Below are 19,247 nucleotides of genomic sequence, written 5' to 3' on the forward strand. Positions count from 1 at the left end.
AGATATCAAAAGGAGGCGCTGTTTGTTAAATAAAAAGCCTGCCCATGTACGTCATGACATCTAGTAGTTCTCAGCAGTGCTCATTGTGAAACGACCGGACAGCTCCGTGGTGCTGAAACTCCATTCCGAATCACCGTCGTGCTTCCGATTATCGAAAAAATCCTGGAATTAAATATTTGTGAACATGTTCTGGATCAGAACCCCTTCTAATATCCGTTAGAGTGCAAAACGCGGGCACAACAATGGGGCACCCTGTAACAATGGAGCCTGTCCAAAGGTACGTGTTTCTCGTCTTTCTTTTTTCCTTCGTTGGCATCACATCGTCTTCTGTAACTCATTATTCAATACCCGAGGAAATGAAAGAAGGATCAGTAGTTGCAAATCTTGCCACCGATCTGAGTTTGGACGTCAGAACACTGAATCAGAGGAAGATGAGACTCGACATCATTGCAAACAAGAAATATCTGGATGTGAACAAAGAGACTGGAGAACTGTATGTTGTGGAGAAGATTGACAGGGAACATATTTGTACAACAAAGTCATCAGCATCTTGCTATCTAAAGCTGGAGGTAATCCTCGAAAATCCAGTGCGGATTTTTAACATTGAGGTAGAGATTTTAGATATGAACGACAACGCCCCACAATTTCGCAGGGACGTCATCTATTTAGATATATCTGAGTCAACGCCAAAAGGAGAGAGATTCTCTCTCAGTAATGCAGTGGATCCTGATGTTGGAAGCAATTCAGTCAAAACATATCATCTGAGTGAGAGTGAACATTTTAATATTGAAGTGCAAACCGGAAGAGATGGGTCAAAATTTGCAGAACTGATATTAAAAAGAGCATTAGATCGAGAGCAGCAGGCTGTCCACAATTTAATTCTCACAGCTGTAGATGGAGGAACACCTGCTCGGTCTGGAACTGCGAGTGTTATTGTTCGTGTTTTAGACACGAATGACAATGCACCTACATTTGACAAAGTTAATTATAATGTAAAAATAATGGAAAATTCTCCCATAGGGAGTCTTGTCATTCATCTGAATGCCACAGATTTAGACGAGGGATCAAACTCTGATGTTACATACTCATACAGTTTATATACATCAGAGAAAACACAAGAAACATTTCATCTGAATCCATCCACTGGTGAAATCACTGTTAAAGGCATGCTGAATTATGAGGATTTCAAGATTTATGACATGGAAGTGATAGCTACAGATAAAGGAGCCAACAGTTTGTCAGGACAATGTACCATAAAGATTCTGGTGGAAGACATGAATGACAACCACCCAGAAATATCGATTAAGTCATTTCAGAGTCCAGTCAATGAAAACATCGAGTTAGACACAGTGATAGCTGTGGTTAGTGTGAGTGATAAAGACTCAGGGGACAATGGAGTGGTTGATCTTCATATCCCAGATAACATGCCGTTCAAACTGAGGGAGTCCTCTGATAACTATTATGAATTAGTGGTGTCAGAGCCCTTAGACCGTGAGAAGGTTCCAGAATATGACATCACTTTCACTGTGACAGACAGAGGGTCTCCTCCTTTATCTGACAATGAGACGATGACCTTAGAGCTGCTGGATGTCAACGACAACGTCCCACAGTTCCCTCAGTCATTTTATACTATACGTGTCATGGAGAATAACGCACCTGGAGCCCTGCTCAGCTCGCTCACTGCCTTTGACCCTGACCTCCATGAAAACCAGTATCTGGTTTATTTCATCATCGAGAAGGAGATAGCCAACACTTCCATGTCCATGCTGTTCTCCATCAACCCAGAGAACGGAAATCTTTACGCACTCAAAACGTTTGACTATGAGATCGAGAAGGACTTTCTCTTCCACATCGAGGCCAGAGACTCTGGCTCTCCTCCACTCAGCAGCAACGTCACGGTGCACATCATCATCGTGGACCAGAACGACAACGCTCCGGTCATCGTGTCACCGTGGCGTGCGCATGGCTCGGTGGTGGAGGAGAAGATCCCCAGGTCCACTGACAAAGGCTCTCTGGTTGCCAAGGTGATCGCCTTGGACACAGACTCTGTGCACAACTCTCGGATCACATACCAGTTCCTGCAGGTGACTGACGCCACCTTGTTCAGTCTGGACCAGTACAACGGAGAGATCCGGACCATGAGGATGTTCAGCTACAGAGATCCGCGACACCAGAGACTGGTGGTTGTTGCCAAGGACAACGGGGAGCCGGCTCTGTCTGCCACAGTCACCATCAAGCTGGCCACAGTGGAGACTGCTGTCAAGGCCTACTCTGACATGACTGAGGTGCCTCTGGAATACGACATCTTCTCTGACCTCAACCTGTACCTGGTCATCGGTCTGGGCTCCGTGTCATTTCTCCTGCTCATCACCATCTTGGTCACCATCGTGCTCAAGTGTCAGAAAAGCAAGCCCAGCAAAGCGGCTCCTCCCTGCAGGAACAGTGTGATCAGTGAGAGGAACTCCACCATCGCAGACTCCACTCTGGTCTCCAACGATGCCTACTGGTACAGTCTGTTTCTAGCAGAGACCAGGAAAGGAAAGCTGGTGGTCAGACAGCCTGTGCCAAAGGGCTCCAGATACATCGTGTCCAGCATCCCGAGAGGAACAGGACTCACTGACACCAGTGACTCAGCAGCATCCACTCTGCAGGTAAGAGAACAGATAGAATTTCTTCTCATGTTCTAGTGTCCATTTTCATCTGCACTTCAGGTTCGGAGATCATTTTGAAAATGTTTTAATCAAAAAGCAGTTTTGTGGGGGGTCCTCCAAAGTTTTCAAAAACTCTTTCATTAGCATTGATAGTTTAAAAGACATTAAACAACAGGATTTCAGTTTTCACTTGTAGATGGATACATTATCCTTCACTATTCAAAGCGCGGCGCTGTTCACTTAAAAAATAGCCATTTGTGGCCGCCATGACAGGGAGTCGTTTGAAGACGGGCAACATACAGCAGAACAGCTCCATGGTGCTGAACCCCTCGATAAATCGGTGCCCCCCGTTTCCGCGAGCATACATTGACGGATTCATGTTTTTATTTTTCAACAAACGATTGGATTGATATCAAAGCAGAAAAGGTGTACTCCATTCGGCACATTTTGCTGAAATTGACCTGCTTCAGCCGTGATTAATAGAACAATGACGCGGACCGAGTTAACAATGCGGTCTCTTAAGAGGTACGTGGCGCTTGTGATTGCCTTTTCATTCGTTTTTCCTGTAAACTGTTCAGTGACACATTACTCGATACCCGAAGAAATGAAAGAAGGATCAGTTGTTGCAAATCTTGCTGCCGATCTGAGCTTGGATGTGAAAACACTGAATCGGAGAAAAATGCGTCTTGATCTAATTGCCAACAAAAAATATTTGGATGTGAACAAAGAGACTGGCGAACTCTATGTTGTAGAGAAAATAGACAGAGAATTTCTATGCACAAAAACGCTGACACAATGCTATTTGAAAATGGAAGTAACTCTTGAAAATCCTTTACGAATTTTTAACATCGAGCTGGAAATTTTGGACATCAACGACAACGCCCCACAATTTCGAAGAGATGCCATACATCTAGACATATCTGAGTCAACACCAACGGGGGAGAGATTCTCCTTAAGCAACGCCGTTGACCCGGATGTTGGAAGCAATACAGTTAAAACTTATTTCATAAGTGAAACTGAACATTTTACTATCGAAATTCAAACTGGGAGAGATGGGTCAAAGTTTGCCGATTTGATATTAAAAAGAGCATTAGATCGAGAGCAGCAGGCTGTCCATAATTTAATTCTCACAGCTGTAGATGGAGGAACACCTGCTCGGTCTGGAACTGCGAGTGTTATTGTTCGTGTTTTAGACACGAATGACAATGCACCTACATTTGACAAAGTTAATTATAATGTAAAAATAATGGAAAATTCACCCATAGGGAGTCTTGTCATTCATTTGAATGCCACAGATTTAGACGAGGGATCAAACTCTGATGTTACATACTCATACAGTTTATATACATCAGAGAAAACACAAGAAACATTTCATCTGAATCCATCCACTGGTGAAATCACTGTTAAAGGCATGCTGAATTATGAGGATTTCAAGATTTATGACATGGAAGTGATAGCTACAGATAAAGGAGCCAACAGTTTGTCAGGACAATGTACCATAAAGATTCTGGTGGAAGACATGAATGACAACCACCCAGAAATATCGATTAAGTCATTTCAGAGTCCAGTCAATGAAAACATCGAGTTAGACACAGTGATAGCTGTGGTTAGTGTGAGTGATAAAGACTCAGGGGACAATGGAGTGGTTGATCTTCATATCCCAGATAACATGCCGTTCAAACTGAGGGAGTCCTCTGATAACTATTATGAATTAGTGGTGTCAGAGCCCTTAGACCGTGAGAAGGTTCCAGAATATGACATCACTTTCACTGTGACAGACAGAGGGTCTCCTCCTTTATCTGACAATGAGACGATGACCTTAGAGCTGCTGGATGTCAACGACAACGTCCCACAGTTCCCTCAGTCATTTTATACTATACGTGTCATGGAGAATAACGCACCTGGAGCCCTGCTCAGCTCGCTCACTGCCTTTGACCCTGACCTCCATGAAAACCAGTATCTGGTTTATTTCATCATCGAGAAGGAGATAGCCAACACTTCCATGTCCATGCTGTTCTCCATCAACCCAGAGAACGGAAATCTTTACGCACTCAAAACGTTTGACTATGAGATCGAGAAGGACTTTCTCTTCCACATCGAGGCCAGAGACTCTGGCTCTCCTCCACTCAGCAGCAACGTCACGGTGCACATCATCATCGTAGACCAGAACGACAACGCTCCGGTCATCGTGTCACCGTGGCGTGCACATGGCTCGGTGGTGGAGGAGAAGATCCCCAGGTCCACCGACAAAGGCTCTCTGGTTGCCAAGGTGATCGCCTTGGACACAGACTCTGTGCACAACTCTCGGATCACATACCAGTTCCTGCAGGTGACTGACGCCACCTTGTTCAGTCTGGACCAGTACAACGGAGAGATCCGGACCATGAGGATGTTCAGCTACAGAGATCCGCGACACCAGAGACTGGTGGTTGTTGCCAAGGACAACGGGGAGCCGGCTCTGTCTGCCACAGTCACCATCAAGCTGGCCACAGTGGAGACTGCTGTCAAGGCCTACTCTGACATGACTGAGGTGCCTCTGGAATACGACATCTTCTCTGACCTCAACCTGTACCTGGTCATCGGTCTGGGCTCCGTGTCATTTCTCCTGCTCATCACCATCTTGGTCACCATCGTGCTCAAGTGTCAGAAAAGCAAGCCCAGCAAAGCGGCTCCTCCCTGCAGGAACAGTGTGATCAGTGAGAGGAACTCCACCATCGCAGACTCCACTCTGGTCTCCAACGATGCCTACTGGTACAGTCTGTTTCTAGCAGAGACCAGGAAAGGAAAGCTGGTGGTCAGACAGCCTGTGCCAAAGGGCTCCAGATACATCGTGTCCAGCATCCCGAGAGGAACAGGACTCACTGACACCAGTGACTCAGCAGCATCCACTCTGCAGGTAAGAGATACACATCTGTTGATGGCTCTGACCCTCCTGAATAATTATCAGTTCCACTCCTTAATGATAACAGTTGTCATAATCATTTTTTCCACGTCAAAACGTAAGAATCACAATACCAAAAAACGAAATAGAAAAACTTATTTCGGGCCCTAATGTTCACCTCCTAAAGTAAACACGCCTCAACAAGTAGAAAATTAGAATCAACTTGCCGGCTGATATCCGTTAATTAAATGACAGTCAATCCAGACCTTAATCTTATCGCTGTTTAAATCTATCAATTATTCGGTGAATAATCAATATGTTTCTCTTTTATTTTTTGTGTTATTCGTGTTTCTGCAAATTTTTTGAACATACAAAGGTACACATATGATTTAGGACAGTTTGATATTTAATTCAGATTAAGGGGTGGATCTCCGGCTGTTGCTGGCTATTCACAATCGACCATTTAGGATTTATCGTGTTTTGCATTGCTTTTACGCACAGACGGCCGTGCGTAAAAGCCTCCAAACTAAAGAAAAAAAACAAAAACAAAAAACAAAAACAACTTACACATAGTGTACTTAAGATTCAGGAATAGAACTAAATTTCAATTAAAATCTTTAGTAAAAACAAGTCTAAAAAAAGAATACCTATGTCAGGCGGGAAAAAAAAAACTACCTATACAGGGGTTATTCAACAGTGATAATCTGATTAATTATTTTAACACATGGATAAACCTACACCAATCTTAGATGCAGAAATTTTTAATTTAATTTTGGAGATTTATAATTTTATGATATTTAAATGTTATTTTATAATCTTTGGTTATTACCACAACTTAAGATTCAATTAGGCCTACTTTTGTTTTTCCGCTTTCTGTTATCATGCTTAAAAAAAAAAAAAAAAAAAAAAAAAAAGTTTTGTTTGATAGATGGCACATTGATACTAAATGGGGTAGAAAGTGAAGATCTAAAGCAATAATTGGATTTACACAAACGAATAATTAGGCCTCTTTGTGTTTCGCATTACTTTTGTGTACGGATGGTCGTGCGTAAAAGTCGCCAAGCACAACGACAAAAACAACGCATACTTACTCTCGATATTTACATCCCGTGAGAAATATTGTATAAAAACCAACAGGACTCAATATCCTCCACCCTGAAGCTAAAAGAAAACCTTAATTATCCATGTAAACCTCTCATATATACTCAATATGTATCTATTATGTTCAGCCATACATAGACGCTCCAGTCATTGCTTTCACAAAACTTGGGTCTTTGTCATAGTGCAGCGCTTGAGATTGTGACTGTGTTCCTTTTTATATAGTTCAAATAATAATCACTATTTTTTCCAAACTTTTTAAATGTCCATTAAATTTTCCAAAAACATTTAACACAGAAACATGATATATAGAAAGTCTTCATACTTGTAGTTATCAAATAATAAAACTGACATTAACACGGCAGCCTAAATAATCAAATTTAACATTTAATGCAGTTTAAGAGGAACTTTCTCGTATTTTTTAGTGTCTGTTTTAGTTTGGGATAGTGATTTGGCAAGACTTCAATCCGTGTAAGGATCAGTCATGCTGCATCTGTATTTGCTGCATGTAGCAGAATTACCGGAGGTTATACTGAATGACGGGATGACTTCGATCTATACTGACATGTAGGAAATACGCATGGAAATTGATTTATGTCTGTGAAATAGCGCAAAAATTGGTGCGTAAAAGTCAGAAAAGAGGTTAAGTGCTCTGAAGGCAAATGCGTTGTAGTGATTGAAAAAGGACGAGTAATTTGAATATACAAAGTTTATACATCTAAATTCTTTAAAATAGAATTGAAAAAAAATTAAAGTGGCAATACTTGAAAGGTAAAGGTACAAGAAACATCGTCATCAAAGAGGTGACTAAGACACAACTAACACATTTTGAAAAAAATCGTATATTTTCTCAACATTATTCGAGCCTATACACAATTCATCTTCAACAACAAAATCATTACATCCAAGAAATTCTACAGGATGCAAAGGCAACAGAAGGACAATTCATGTCGCTGTTCTCCACAAAAACGCACTTAGTGATGAGATCACCATTCTTACGATATCTCATTGGAGGGTGGAAAGGCAGACATAATACTCGCAATCTTAGCTCGTATGAGTACAAAGAGACGTTCGCATGGAAACCTTGGTGACTTTAATCGTTTCAGGAAAACAAGGGCTTTGTTCAGAACAATAGATCAAACTTTCAAGGGATATTCCGCTCGAATGGCAGGCCATATTCGTCAGCTTTCCCTCAGAGGGTATGTTTCCGTATTTCTCTTTTTTTCTGCCATCATGAACACGGTATTCTGTGTCACTCATTATTCTGTTCCTGAAGAAATGGAGGAAGGCTCTATCGTTGCTAATTTGGCAACTGACCTGGGACTAGATGTGAAGACGCTCAAAGGAAGGAAAATGCGGCTTGATGTTGTAGGTAATAAAAAATACCTCGACATCAATAAGGACACTGGAGAGCTGTTTATTTTGGAAAGGATTGACCGAGAGTTTTTGTGTGCCCTTAGGAAAACTGAATCGTGCTTTCTGCGATTGGACGCTGCAATTGAAAATCCAATACGAATGTTCAATATCGAGGTTGAAATCACTGACATCAATGACAACGCTCCTCATTTTCGAAGAGGGACGATGCATCTGGACATTTCTGAGTCCAGCCCTGTTGGAGAAAGATTCTCTCTGAATAACGCTGCAGACCCGGATGTTGGAGCAAATTCAGTGAAAAACTACCACCTGAGCTCGAGTGATCATTTCTCCATTGAGATTCAGACAGGAAGAGACGGGACAAAGTTCGCTGATTTAGTGTTGACAAAAGCTTTAGACAGAGAGCAGCAGGCTGTTCATAATCTCATACTCACTGCTGTGGACGGTGGAGTTCCCACGCGCACAGGTACAGCCAGCATCATTGTCCGCGTGCTCGATGTGAACGACAACGCCCCTTCATTTGACAAAGACAAATACGTGGTAGAGGTGATGGAAAACTCTCCAATTGGCAGCCTAGTTATTAAACTGAACGCCACTGATTTAGATGAGGGGTCTAACTCTGATATCATTTATTCATATAGTTTATACACATCAGAGAGGACGCAACAGATGTTTAATCTTAATCCAGAAAATGGTGAAATTAGAGTGAGAGAGATGATCAACTATGAAGACTTTAAGCTTTATGACATGGAAGTTATTGTCAGTGATAAGGGGCCAACCTCCTTATCAGGACAGTGTAAACTGACAATACAGGTGACTGACATGAATGATAACCATCCAGAAATATCCATCAAATCATTTCAGAGTCCAATCAAAGAGAACGAACCCATAGACACAGTGATAGCTGTGGTTAGTGTGAGTGATAAAGACTCAGGGGACAATGGAGTGGTTGATCTTCATATCCCAGATAACATGCCGTTCAAACTGAGGGAGTCCTCTGATAACTATTATGAATTAGTGGTGTCAGAGCCCTTAGACCGTGAGAAGGTTCCAGAATATGACATCACTTTCACTGTGACAGACAGAGGGTCTCCTCCTTTATCTGACAATGAGACGATGACCTTAGAGCTGCTGGATGTCAACGACAACGTCCCACAGTTCCCTCAGTCATTTTATACTATACGTGTCATGGAGAATAACGCACCTGGAGCCCTGCTCAGCTCGCTTACTGCCTTTGACCCTGACCTCCATGAAAACCAGTATCTGGTTTATTTCATCATCGAGAAGGAGATAGCCAACACCTCCATGTCCATGCTGTTCTCCATCAACCCAGAGAACGGAAATCTTTACGCACTCAAAACGTTTGACTATGAGATCGAGAAGGACTTTCTCTTCCACATCGAGGCCAGAGACTCTGGCTCTCCTCCACTCAGCAGCAACGTCACGGTGCACATCATCATCGTGGACCAAAACGACAACGCTCCGGTCATCGTGTCACCGTGGCGCGCGCACGGCTCGGTGGTGGAGGAGAAGATCCCCAGGTCCACTGACAAAGGCTCTCTGGTTGCCAAGGTGATCGCCTTGGACACAGACTCTGTGCACAACTCTCGAATCACATACCAGTTCCTGCAGGTGACTGACGCCACCTTGTTCAGTCTGGACCAGTACAACGGAGAGATCCGGACCATGAGGATGTTCAGCTACAGAGATCCACGACACCAGAGACTAGTGGTTGTTGCCAAGGACAACGGGGAGCCCGCTCTGTCTGCCACAGTCACCATCAAGCTGGCCACAGTGGAGACTGCTGTGAAGGCCTACTCTGACATGACTGAGGTGCCTCTGGAGTACGACATCTTCTCTGACCTCAACCTGTACCTGGTCATCGGTCTGGGCTCCGTGTCATTTCTCCTGCTCATCACCATCTTGGTCACCATCGTGCTCAAGTGTCAGAAAAGCAAGCCCAGCAAAGCGGCTCCTCCCTGCAGGAACAGTGTGATCAGTGAGAGGAACTCCACCATCGCAGACTCCACTCTGGTCTCCAACGATGCCTACTGGTACAGTCTGTTTCTAGCAGAGACCAGGAAAGGAAAGCTGGTGGTCAGACAGCCTGTGCCAAAGGGCTCCAGATACATCGTGTCCAGCATCCCGAGAGGAACAGGACTCACTGACACCAGTGACTCAGCAGCATCCACTCTGCAGGTAAGTGATACACATCTGTTGATGGCTCTGTCCCTTGTGATTCATTTTCAAGTCCAACCCTTCATGATGACGTTAGTCATGAACGTTTTTTCTTCGCATCAAAAAATCAGAATCGGAATACTAAAAACAAACAGAAAAACAACGTAATTAAGGTCTTAATGATATCAACTTCCTAAAGTAAACACGCTTAAACAGGCAGAATGTTATTATCAACATACATATTTATATCCTTCAATTTAGTAACAGGAAATCCTCACTTCAATCTTACACCTGTTCCATTCTATCAGTTATCTAGTAAATAGTCTTTTTTTTTTTTTAATTTATAGATTTGTTGAGGGTTATTCGCATTTTTACATAAAAAATAGACATAATAAGGTACTTTTCTTGACACAATACACTTTAATATTTTATTCAGATCAAGGGAGGATCTACGGCAGTTATTGGGCATTAACAATTGACCATTTAGGATTTTATCATGTTAGACACTGCTTTTACGCATAGACGGTCGTGCGTAAATGTCGTCAAACAAAAAGGAAAATAAGTAAATCCAAATATACTCTTATTAGAAACCATGAACAGAACTACTGAAAACTTCTAGAAGTAAAATTAACATACAAGTATACTTATTTCGGATGTAAACAACTATTAAACTTCAAATATAATCCGTGATTCATCAGTAACAATCTGATCAATAATTTTAACAAACTGCCAAACTTACTAAAATTTAGATCCAACAATTTTTATCTTATCTTAAAGATTCTTAATATTATTAACTCTAAATGTCATCGTAATCGTCGGATATTATTACAATCTAAAATTCAACTGCTGTTGCTATTCCAGGTCCCGTATTTATTCCTAATGACACCGTAAAATTCCATCGACACATTGACACTACTAGTCCATGAGGTACAAAGTTAAGCTCTATAGCAGTAATTGCTTGTGCGCAAACGAATGGTTTTGATTCCTCCTGTTATGCATTACTTTCACGCACAAACCGCGTGCGTAACAGTCGCCAAGCACAAAGAGAAAAACCTCATAGCCTACATACCCTTGACGGTTACATTACCTGATTAATGTTGTACACAAACCAAACCGACTCAGCAGCTTCCACCCTGAAGGTTCGAGAAAACCTAAAATATCCACGTGATAGGCTCATATATCCTCTAAATATGTCTTTTCTATTCAGCAGTACATAAATATTCCAGTCATTGCTTCCACAAAACTCGTGGACCTAGACGTTGCAAAGTCTGAGATTGTGGCCCTGGTTCTTTTAATGTAGTTAAAATAAAATCCCTAATTTTTTCCAAACTTCTGAAATGCCCTAGTATTTTTGAATATATCTAACAAGGGCACATTGCAGGGATAGTCTTCATACTTCTAGTTTTCAAGCAATAAAACCCGCTAACTGATGTTAACACAATTTAAGATGTAAAAAAAAAAAAAAAAAAAAAAAAAAATCGATGCAGTTTAAGAGCAACATTTGCGTATTTCCCAGGCTCGGTTTCACTTGGGACGGTGATTTGGCAAGGTTTTTATCCGATAAAGGATCGGTCATAACGCATCTGTGTGTACTACATATAGCAACGTTACCTGAGATATACGGAATGAGGCCATGACTTCAGTTTATACTAACATGTACGAAAAACGCATGAAACGACTTTGATTTATGACACTGAAATAGCGCCAAAATCTGTTCTTAAAAATCAGAAAACAGGGAAAGTACTATGATATTAAATGCGGTATCGTGATAGCTTGAATAAGGACATGCATAATCTGAATATATATAATGTTAATACATCTGAAAACTTTTAGAAGAATTGAAAGAAAAATGTAAAGTGACAATACTTAAAAGGTCATAGTACAACACAAATCCTCAGCAGAGGTAACTAAGACACATCTAGCGCATGTGTGGCAAATAAACCCAAACAGTTGTATTTTTTTTGTAACATTATTAAAGTTTATACCTAATTCATCTTCCACCACGAAATAATTACATCCCCGAAACTCTACAGGATGCAAAGGCATCCAAAGGACAACTCATGTCGCTGTTCTCCACAAAAACGCTCTTGGTGATGAGGTCATCATTCTCACGATATCTCATTGGAGAGGAGAAAGTCAGACATATTAGTCGCAATCTTAGCTCACACCAGTACAAAGACACGTTCACATGAAAACCTTGGTGACGCTAATTTTTTAATGAAAAAAGGGGTTTATTCTCAACAATCCATCAAACAGTCAAGGGATTAAAATCTATTCAGCTCGAATGGCAGGCACTACTCCTCAACTCCCCCTCAAAGGGTATGTTGTCGTATTTTTCTTTCTTTCTGCCATCATGAACACGGTATTCTCCGTCACACATTACTCAATTCCAGAAGAAATGGAGGAAAGTTCTGTCGTCGCTAATTTGGCAACAGACCTGGGACTAGATGTGAAGACGCTCAAAGGAAGGAAAATGCGTGTTGACGTCGTGGGTAATAAAAAATACCTCGACATCAATAAGGACACTGGAGAGCTGTTTATTTTGGAAAGGATTGATCGGGAATTTCTGTGTGCATTAAAAACAGCTACATCATGCTTTTTACGATTGGACGCTACAATTGAAAACCCCGTTCGAATGTTTAATATTGAAGTGGAAATCACTGACATCAATGACAACGCTCCTCATTTTCGAAGAGGGACGATGCATCTGGACATTTCTGAGTCCAGCCCTGTTGGAGAAAGATTCTCACTGAATAACGCAGCAGACCCGGATGTTGGAGCGAATTCAGTGAAAAACTACCACCTGAGCTCGAGTGATCATTTCTCCATTGAGATTCAGACAGGAAGAGACGGGACAAAGTTCGCTGATTTAGTGTTGGCAAAAGCTTTAGACAGAGAGAAGCAGGCTGTTCATAATCTCATACTCACTGCTGTGGACGGTGGAGTTCCCACGCGCACAGGTACAGCCAGCATCATTGTCCGCGTGCTCGATGTGAACGACAACGCCCCTTCATTTGACAAAGACAAATACGTGGTAGAGGTGATGGAAAACTCTCCAATTGGCAGCCTAGTTATTAAACTGAACGCTACTGATTTAGATGAGGGGTCTAACTCTGATATCATTTATTCATATAGTTTATACACATCAGAGAGGACGCAACAGATGTTTAATCTTAATCCAGAAAATGGTGAAATTAGAGTGAGAGAGATGATCAACTATGAAGACTTTAAGCTTTATGACATGGAAGTTATTGCCAGTGATAAGGGGCCAAACTCCTTATCTGGACAGTGTAAACTGACAATACAGGTGACTGACATGAATGATAACCATCCAGAAATATCCATCAAATCATTTCAGAGTCCAATCAAAGAGAATGAACCCATAGACACAGTGATAGCTGTGGTTAGTGTGAGTGATAAAGACTCAGGGGACAATGGAGTGGTTGATCTTCATATCCCAGATAACATGCCGTTCAAACTGAGGGAGTCCTCTGATAACTATTATGAATTAGTGGTGTCAGAGCCCTTAGACCGTGAGAAGGTTCCAGAATATGACATCACTTTCACTGTGACAGACAGAGGGTCTCCTCCTCTATCTGACAATGAGACGATGACCTTAGAGCTGCTGGATGTCAACGACAACATCCCACAGTTCCCTCAGTCATTTTATACTATACGTGTCATGGAGAATAACTCACCTGGAGCCCTGCTCAGCTCGCTCACTGCCTTTGACCCTGACCTCCATGAAAACCAGTATCTGGTTTATTTCATCATCGAGAAGGAGATAGCCAACACCTCCATGTCCATGCTGTTCTCCATCAACCCAGAGAACGGAAATCTTTACGCACTCAAAACGTTTGACTATGAGATCGAGAAGGACTTTCTCTTCCACATCGAGGCCAGAGACTCGGGCTCTCCTCCACTCAGCAGCAATGTCACGGTGCACATCATCATCGTGGACCAGAACGACAACGCTCCGGTCATCGTGTCACCGTGGCGAGCGCACGGTTCGGTGGTGGAGGAGAAGATCCCCAGGTCCACTGACAAAGGCTCTCTGGTTGCCAAGGTGATCGCCTTGGACACAGATTCAGTGCACAACTCTCGGATCACATACCAGTTCCTGCAGGTGACTGACGCCACCTTGTTCAGTCTGGACCAGTACAACGGAGAGATCCGGACCATGAGGATGTTCAGCTACAGAGATCCGCGACACCAGAGACTAGTGGTTGTTGCCAGGACAACGGGAGCCGCTCTGTCTGCCACAGTCACCATCAAGCTGGCCACAGTGGAGACTGCTGTGAGCCTACTCTGACATGACTGAGGTGCCTCTGGAGTACATCTTCTCTGACCTCAACCTGTACCAGGTCATCGGTCTGGGCTCCGTGTCATTTCTCCTGCTCATCACCATCTTGGTCACCATCGTGCTCAAGTGTCAGAAAAGCAAGCCCAGCAAAGCGGCTCCTCCCTGCAGGAACAGTGTGATCAGTGAGAGGAACTCCACCATCGCAGACTCCACTCTGGTCTCCAACGATGCCTACTGGTACAGTCTGTTTCTAGCAGAGACCAGGAAAGGAAAGCTGGTGGTCAGACAGCCTGTGCCAAAGGGCTCCAGATACATCGTGTCCAGTATCCCGAGAGGAACAGGACTCACTGACACCAGTGACTCAGCAGCATCCACTCTGCAGGTATGAGAAACATCTGTTTAACATCTGCTGAATACAGCGTCCCTCATTAGTTATCATCAACTCCACTGAATGATCATGTTATCCATGAAGTTCTTCTCGTGTCAAGCCTTTTGAATCTGATCGGGCCTTTTGACTTATTTCAGCCATAATAATACACCTATTTCAATTAACCTTAATATATGCAAACTTCCAGGAAACCAAAGTCAACATGTGGATAAACACTCTTATCTTTCAGCTGTAGCATCCTTTGTCGTATCAATTTTTAAATTTAAAGTTATTTAACAATTTTCCATAAATCCTTCTACAATTAAACTACTCTTATTTTCATTTTTTGCATGCAGTCTGAATAAAACATTGCATCATATTTGATCCGTGACACATCCTTAGTGAAATAAGTTCAAAGTAAAGATCTACAGTACTAACTGGCCATACACAAACGAATTGTTGTGGTGTCATCCTGTTTGGCATAACTGTTATGTATTGACGGCCATGTGGACAAGTCAGCCAAACACAAGGGAAACAATGATAAATTCATAACTACTCCAGGTGTTTAACCCTTTAAAGCCTGAAAACACAAATTATAGCTAGAAAAAAAATATATTGGAACTGAAAAGTTTATTTCACTTTCTCTGAGCAAAAAAAAAAAAAAAAAAAAAATCCATAAAATCTAACATATATTTTGATACAGTAGGTGTTCTGGGTAACTGATAATCCACTTGCGGGGATTTTTTTTTTTTACCATTTTTCAGAATGTATTCATAAGTTGTTTTTAGTAATTCATGATCATATTGATTAGATGGAGGTATCATAAAAGAATGTATCAAATATGATACAACAGGCGTTAAGGGGTTAAATCTGAAACGCACTAAACACTGTCGTGATTGAGTGTCATCCACTCTGCAGCTATGACAAACACATCAATTTAATACCTGCTGAACATAGTTCAAAATAATCAACCATCAACTTCAGTCATGTATCAGTCCAACTTCTTTCTTTACATGTCAAAGGTTCGGAAAGGGTCTTTCTTTTTTAATAATTACACATATTATGTATTATCAACCGCCTCTTACTAAGCATCATTATCGAGTGAAAAAAACATATGTACTAAACATCAACAAGTGGATTATTTTCCTAGAACTAGGTGAGAGAAAAAAAAAGTGGCACACCTACCCGGGTCTTTTCATGGAATGTAACACGTCACTTGACAAAAAAAAATCAATATCTTTAAATCCAGTTACTGGACTATTTCAGCTAGTGTCTCCGTATACAGAGTTAATACTAAAATACTGTGGGTTAAACACATTTTCCTTTGATATCAGATTAAGGGAAAGCTCTAGAGCAGAAATGATTCAAATACAAATGAATAGTTTGGATTTCATCGCGTTCGGCATTACTTTTACGCACAGAAAGCCGTGCGTAAAGGTCACCAAAAAGGAGAAAAGATCAATTCAAACATACTCTCCTTACTTACAAGCCACGAAGAGAGCTTTAAAAAGAACTTTCAGCTTAAAAAACTGTTAAACTGTAATGGAATAAGTATTTATTTGTTATTTCCTGAATCCAACGAACCAAAGAGTTAACCAACGTTTAGAAGTCAAAGCTGACAACATCAGAAAAATCTATGCCTAACATTTATGATATGAAGCAAGTCCTTTACGGTTTTTATGTTTCTGGTCAGATTTCTTATATTTAAAAACTAAGCTGCACAACAACCTACCAGACTATTCTTGTCGCTGCTCACCAAGAAAACTCCCCGCAGATGACGTCACCGCTATCATGGATTTTCATTGGTGGGAGTGAAGTTAGACATTTTTATTTCATGAACACCATTTTTGGTCTAACCGTGAAAACAGCGCTTTCTTTCCAGATCCTTGTTTTGGGCGTTCGTTAAAAGAGGACGTTATATTTCAGTTTCAGCACCTTCAAGGCTTCAAGATGGCGAACCAAACCCGTTCGGTGTTTGGGAGAGGGTGCGTTTCCGGATTTATCTTTCTTTCTGCCATCATGAACATGGTATTCTCTGTCACTCATTATTCTGTTCCTGAAGAAATGGAGGAAGGCTCTATCGTTGCTAATTTAGCAACAGACCTGGGACTGGACGTGAAGACACTTAAGGGAAGAAAAATGCGCGTTGATGTAGTGGGAAGTAAAAAATACCTCGACATCAGCCAGGACACTGGGGAGCTTTATATTTTCGAAAGGATCGATAGGGAGTTTTTCTGTCCCTTAAAGAGTACTACATCATGTCTTTTAAGATTAGACGCCATAATTGAAAACCCTGTACGAATGTTTAATATTGAAGTGGAAATCACGGACATCAATGACAACGCTCCTCATTTTCGGAGGGGGACGATGCATTTGGACATTTCTGAGTCCAGCCCTGTTGGAGAAAGATTCTCACTGAATAACGCAGCAGACCCGGATGTTGGAGCGAATTCAGTGAAAAACTACCACCTGAGCTCGAGTGATCATTTCTCCATTGAGATTCAGACAGGAAGAGACGGGACAAAGTTCGCTGATTTGGTACTGAAAAAAGCTTTAGACAGAGAGCAGCAGGCTGTTCATAATCTCATTCTCACTGCTGTCGACGGTGGAGTTCCCACGCGCACAGGTACAGCCAGCATCATTGTCCGCGTGCTCGATGTGAACGACAACGCCCCTTCATTTGACAAAGACAAATACGTGGTAGAGGTGATGGAAAACTCTCCAATTGGCAGCCTAGTTATTAAACTGAACGCCACTGATTTAGATGAGGGGTCTAACTCTGATATCATTTATTCATATAGTTTATACACATCAGAGAGGACGCAACAGATGTTTAATCTTAATCCAGAAAATGGTGAAATTAGAGTGAGAGAGATGATCAACTATGAAGACTTTAAGCTTTATGACATGGAAGTTATTGCCAGTGATAAGGGGCCAAACTCCTTATCTGGACAGTGTAAACTGACAATACAGGTGACTGACATGAATGATAACCATCCAGAAATATCCATCAAATCATTTCAGAGTCCAATCAAAGAGAATGAACCCATAGACACAGTGATAGCTGTGGTTAGTGAGTGATAAAGACTCAGGGACAATGGAGTGGTTGATCTTCATATCCCAGATAACATGCCGTTCAAACTGAGGGAGTCCTCTGATAACTATTATGAATTAGTGGTGTCAGAGCCCTTAGACCGTGAGAAGGTTCCAGAATATGACATCACTTTCACTGTGACAGACAGAGGGTCTCCTCCTTTATCTGACAATGAGACGATGACCTTAGAGCTGCTGGATGTCAACGACAACGTCCCACAGTTCCCTCAGTCATTTTATACTATACGTGTCATGGAGAATAACGCACCTGGAGCCCTGCTCAGCTCGCTCACTGCCTTTGACCCTGACCTCCATGAAAACCAGTATCTGGTTTATTTCATCATCGAGAAGGAGATAGCCAACACCTCCATGTCCATGCTGTTCTCCATCAACCCAGAGAACGGAAATCTTTACGCACTCAAAACGTTTGACTATGAGATCGAGAAGGACTTTCTCTTCCACATCGAGGCCAGAGACTCTGGCTCTCCTCCACTCAGCAGCAACGTCACGGTGCACATCATCATCGTGGACCAGAACGACAACGCTCCTGTCATCGTGTCACCGTGGCGTGCGCACGGCTCGGTGGTGGAGGAGAAGATCCCCAGGTCCACTGACAAAGGCTCTCTGGTCGCCAAGGTGATCGCCTTGGACACAGACTCTGTGCACAACTCTCGGATCACATACCAGTTCCTGCAGGTGACTGACGCCACCTTGTTCAGTCTGGACCAGTACAACGGAGAGATCCGGACCATGAGGATGTTCAGCTACAGAGATCCGCGACACCAGAGACTGGTGGTTGTTGCCAAGGACAACGGGGAGCCGGCTCTGTCTGCCACAGTCACCATCAAGCTGGCCACAGTGGAGACTGCTGTCAAGGCCTACTCTGACATGACTGAGGTGCCTCTGGAGTACGACATCTTCTCTGACCTCAACCTGTACCTGGTCATCGGTCTGGGCTCCGTGTCATTTCTCCTGCTCATCACCATCTTGGTCACCATCGTGCTCAAGTGTCAGAAAAGCAAGCCCAGCAAAGCGGCTCCTCCCTGCAGGAACAGTGTGATCAGTGAGAGGAACTCCACCATCGCAGACTCCACTCTGGTCTCCAACGATGCCTACTGGTACAGTCTGTTTCTAGCAGAGACCAGGAAAGGAAAGCTGGTGGTCAGACAGCCTGTGCCAAAGGGCTCCAGATACATCGTGTCCAGCATCCCGAGAGGAACAGGACTCACTGACACCAGTGACTCAGCAGCATCCACTCTGCAGGTAAGAGAACAGATAGAATTTCTTCTCATGTTCTAGTGT

The 19,247-nt window shown here is 42.5% G+C and overlaps 4 protein-coding genes across 4 annotated transcripts; all 4 read left to right on the plus strand.

Moving 5' to 3' along the window:
* The first annotated feature begins 195 nt into the window (after positions 1-195).
* LOC121516804 (protocadherin alpha-C2-like) lies at positions 196-2,687 on the plus strand. The gene has a single exon (XM_041798215.1). It carries the CDS (start codon positions 243-245, stop codon positions 2,685-2,687), a length of 2,445 nt encoding a protein of 814 aa, XP_041654149.1. The 5' UTR covers positions 196-242.
* Positions 2,688-3,159: 472 nt separating this feature from the next.
* On the plus strand, positions 3,160-6,827 carry LOC121516805 (protocadherin alpha-C2-like). Its single transcript, XM_041798216.1, has 2 exons — positions 3,160-5,547; positions 6,816-6,827. Exons 1-2 carry the CDS (start codon positions 3,160-3,162, stop codon positions 6,825-6,827), a joined length of 2,400 nt encoding a protein of 799 aa, XP_041654150.1.
* A 967-nt stretch (positions 6,828-7,794) lies between these two features.
* LOC121516806 (protocadherin alpha-C2-like) lies at positions 7,795-14,881 on the plus strand. Its single transcript, XM_041798217.1, has 2 exons — positions 7,795-10,203; positions 14,868-14,881. The coding sequence occupies exons 1-2, from the start codon at positions 7,795-7,797 to the stop codon at positions 14,871-14,873; spliced, it is 2,415 nt and encodes an 804-aa protein (XP_041654151.1). The 3' UTR covers positions 14,874-14,881.
* Positions 14,882-16,700: 1,819 nt separating this feature from the next.
* Positions 16,701-19,244, plus strand: LOC121516808 (protocadherin alpha-C2-like). Its single transcript, XM_041798218.1, is given in 1 exon segment — positions 16,701-19,244. A coding segment is annotated over 1 exon segment (2,442 nt). The 5' UTR covers positions 16,701-16,802.
* The last annotated feature ends 3 nt before the right edge of the window (positions 19,245-19,247 follow it).

This window comes from Cheilinus undulatus, linkage group 10 (assembly GCF_018320785.1).
Source record: "Cheilinus undulatus linkage group 10, ASM1832078v1, whole genome shotgun sequence".
NCBI classification, from domain to species: Eukaryota; Metazoa; Chordata; class Actinopteri; order Labriformes; family Labridae; genus Cheilinus; species Cheilinus undulatus.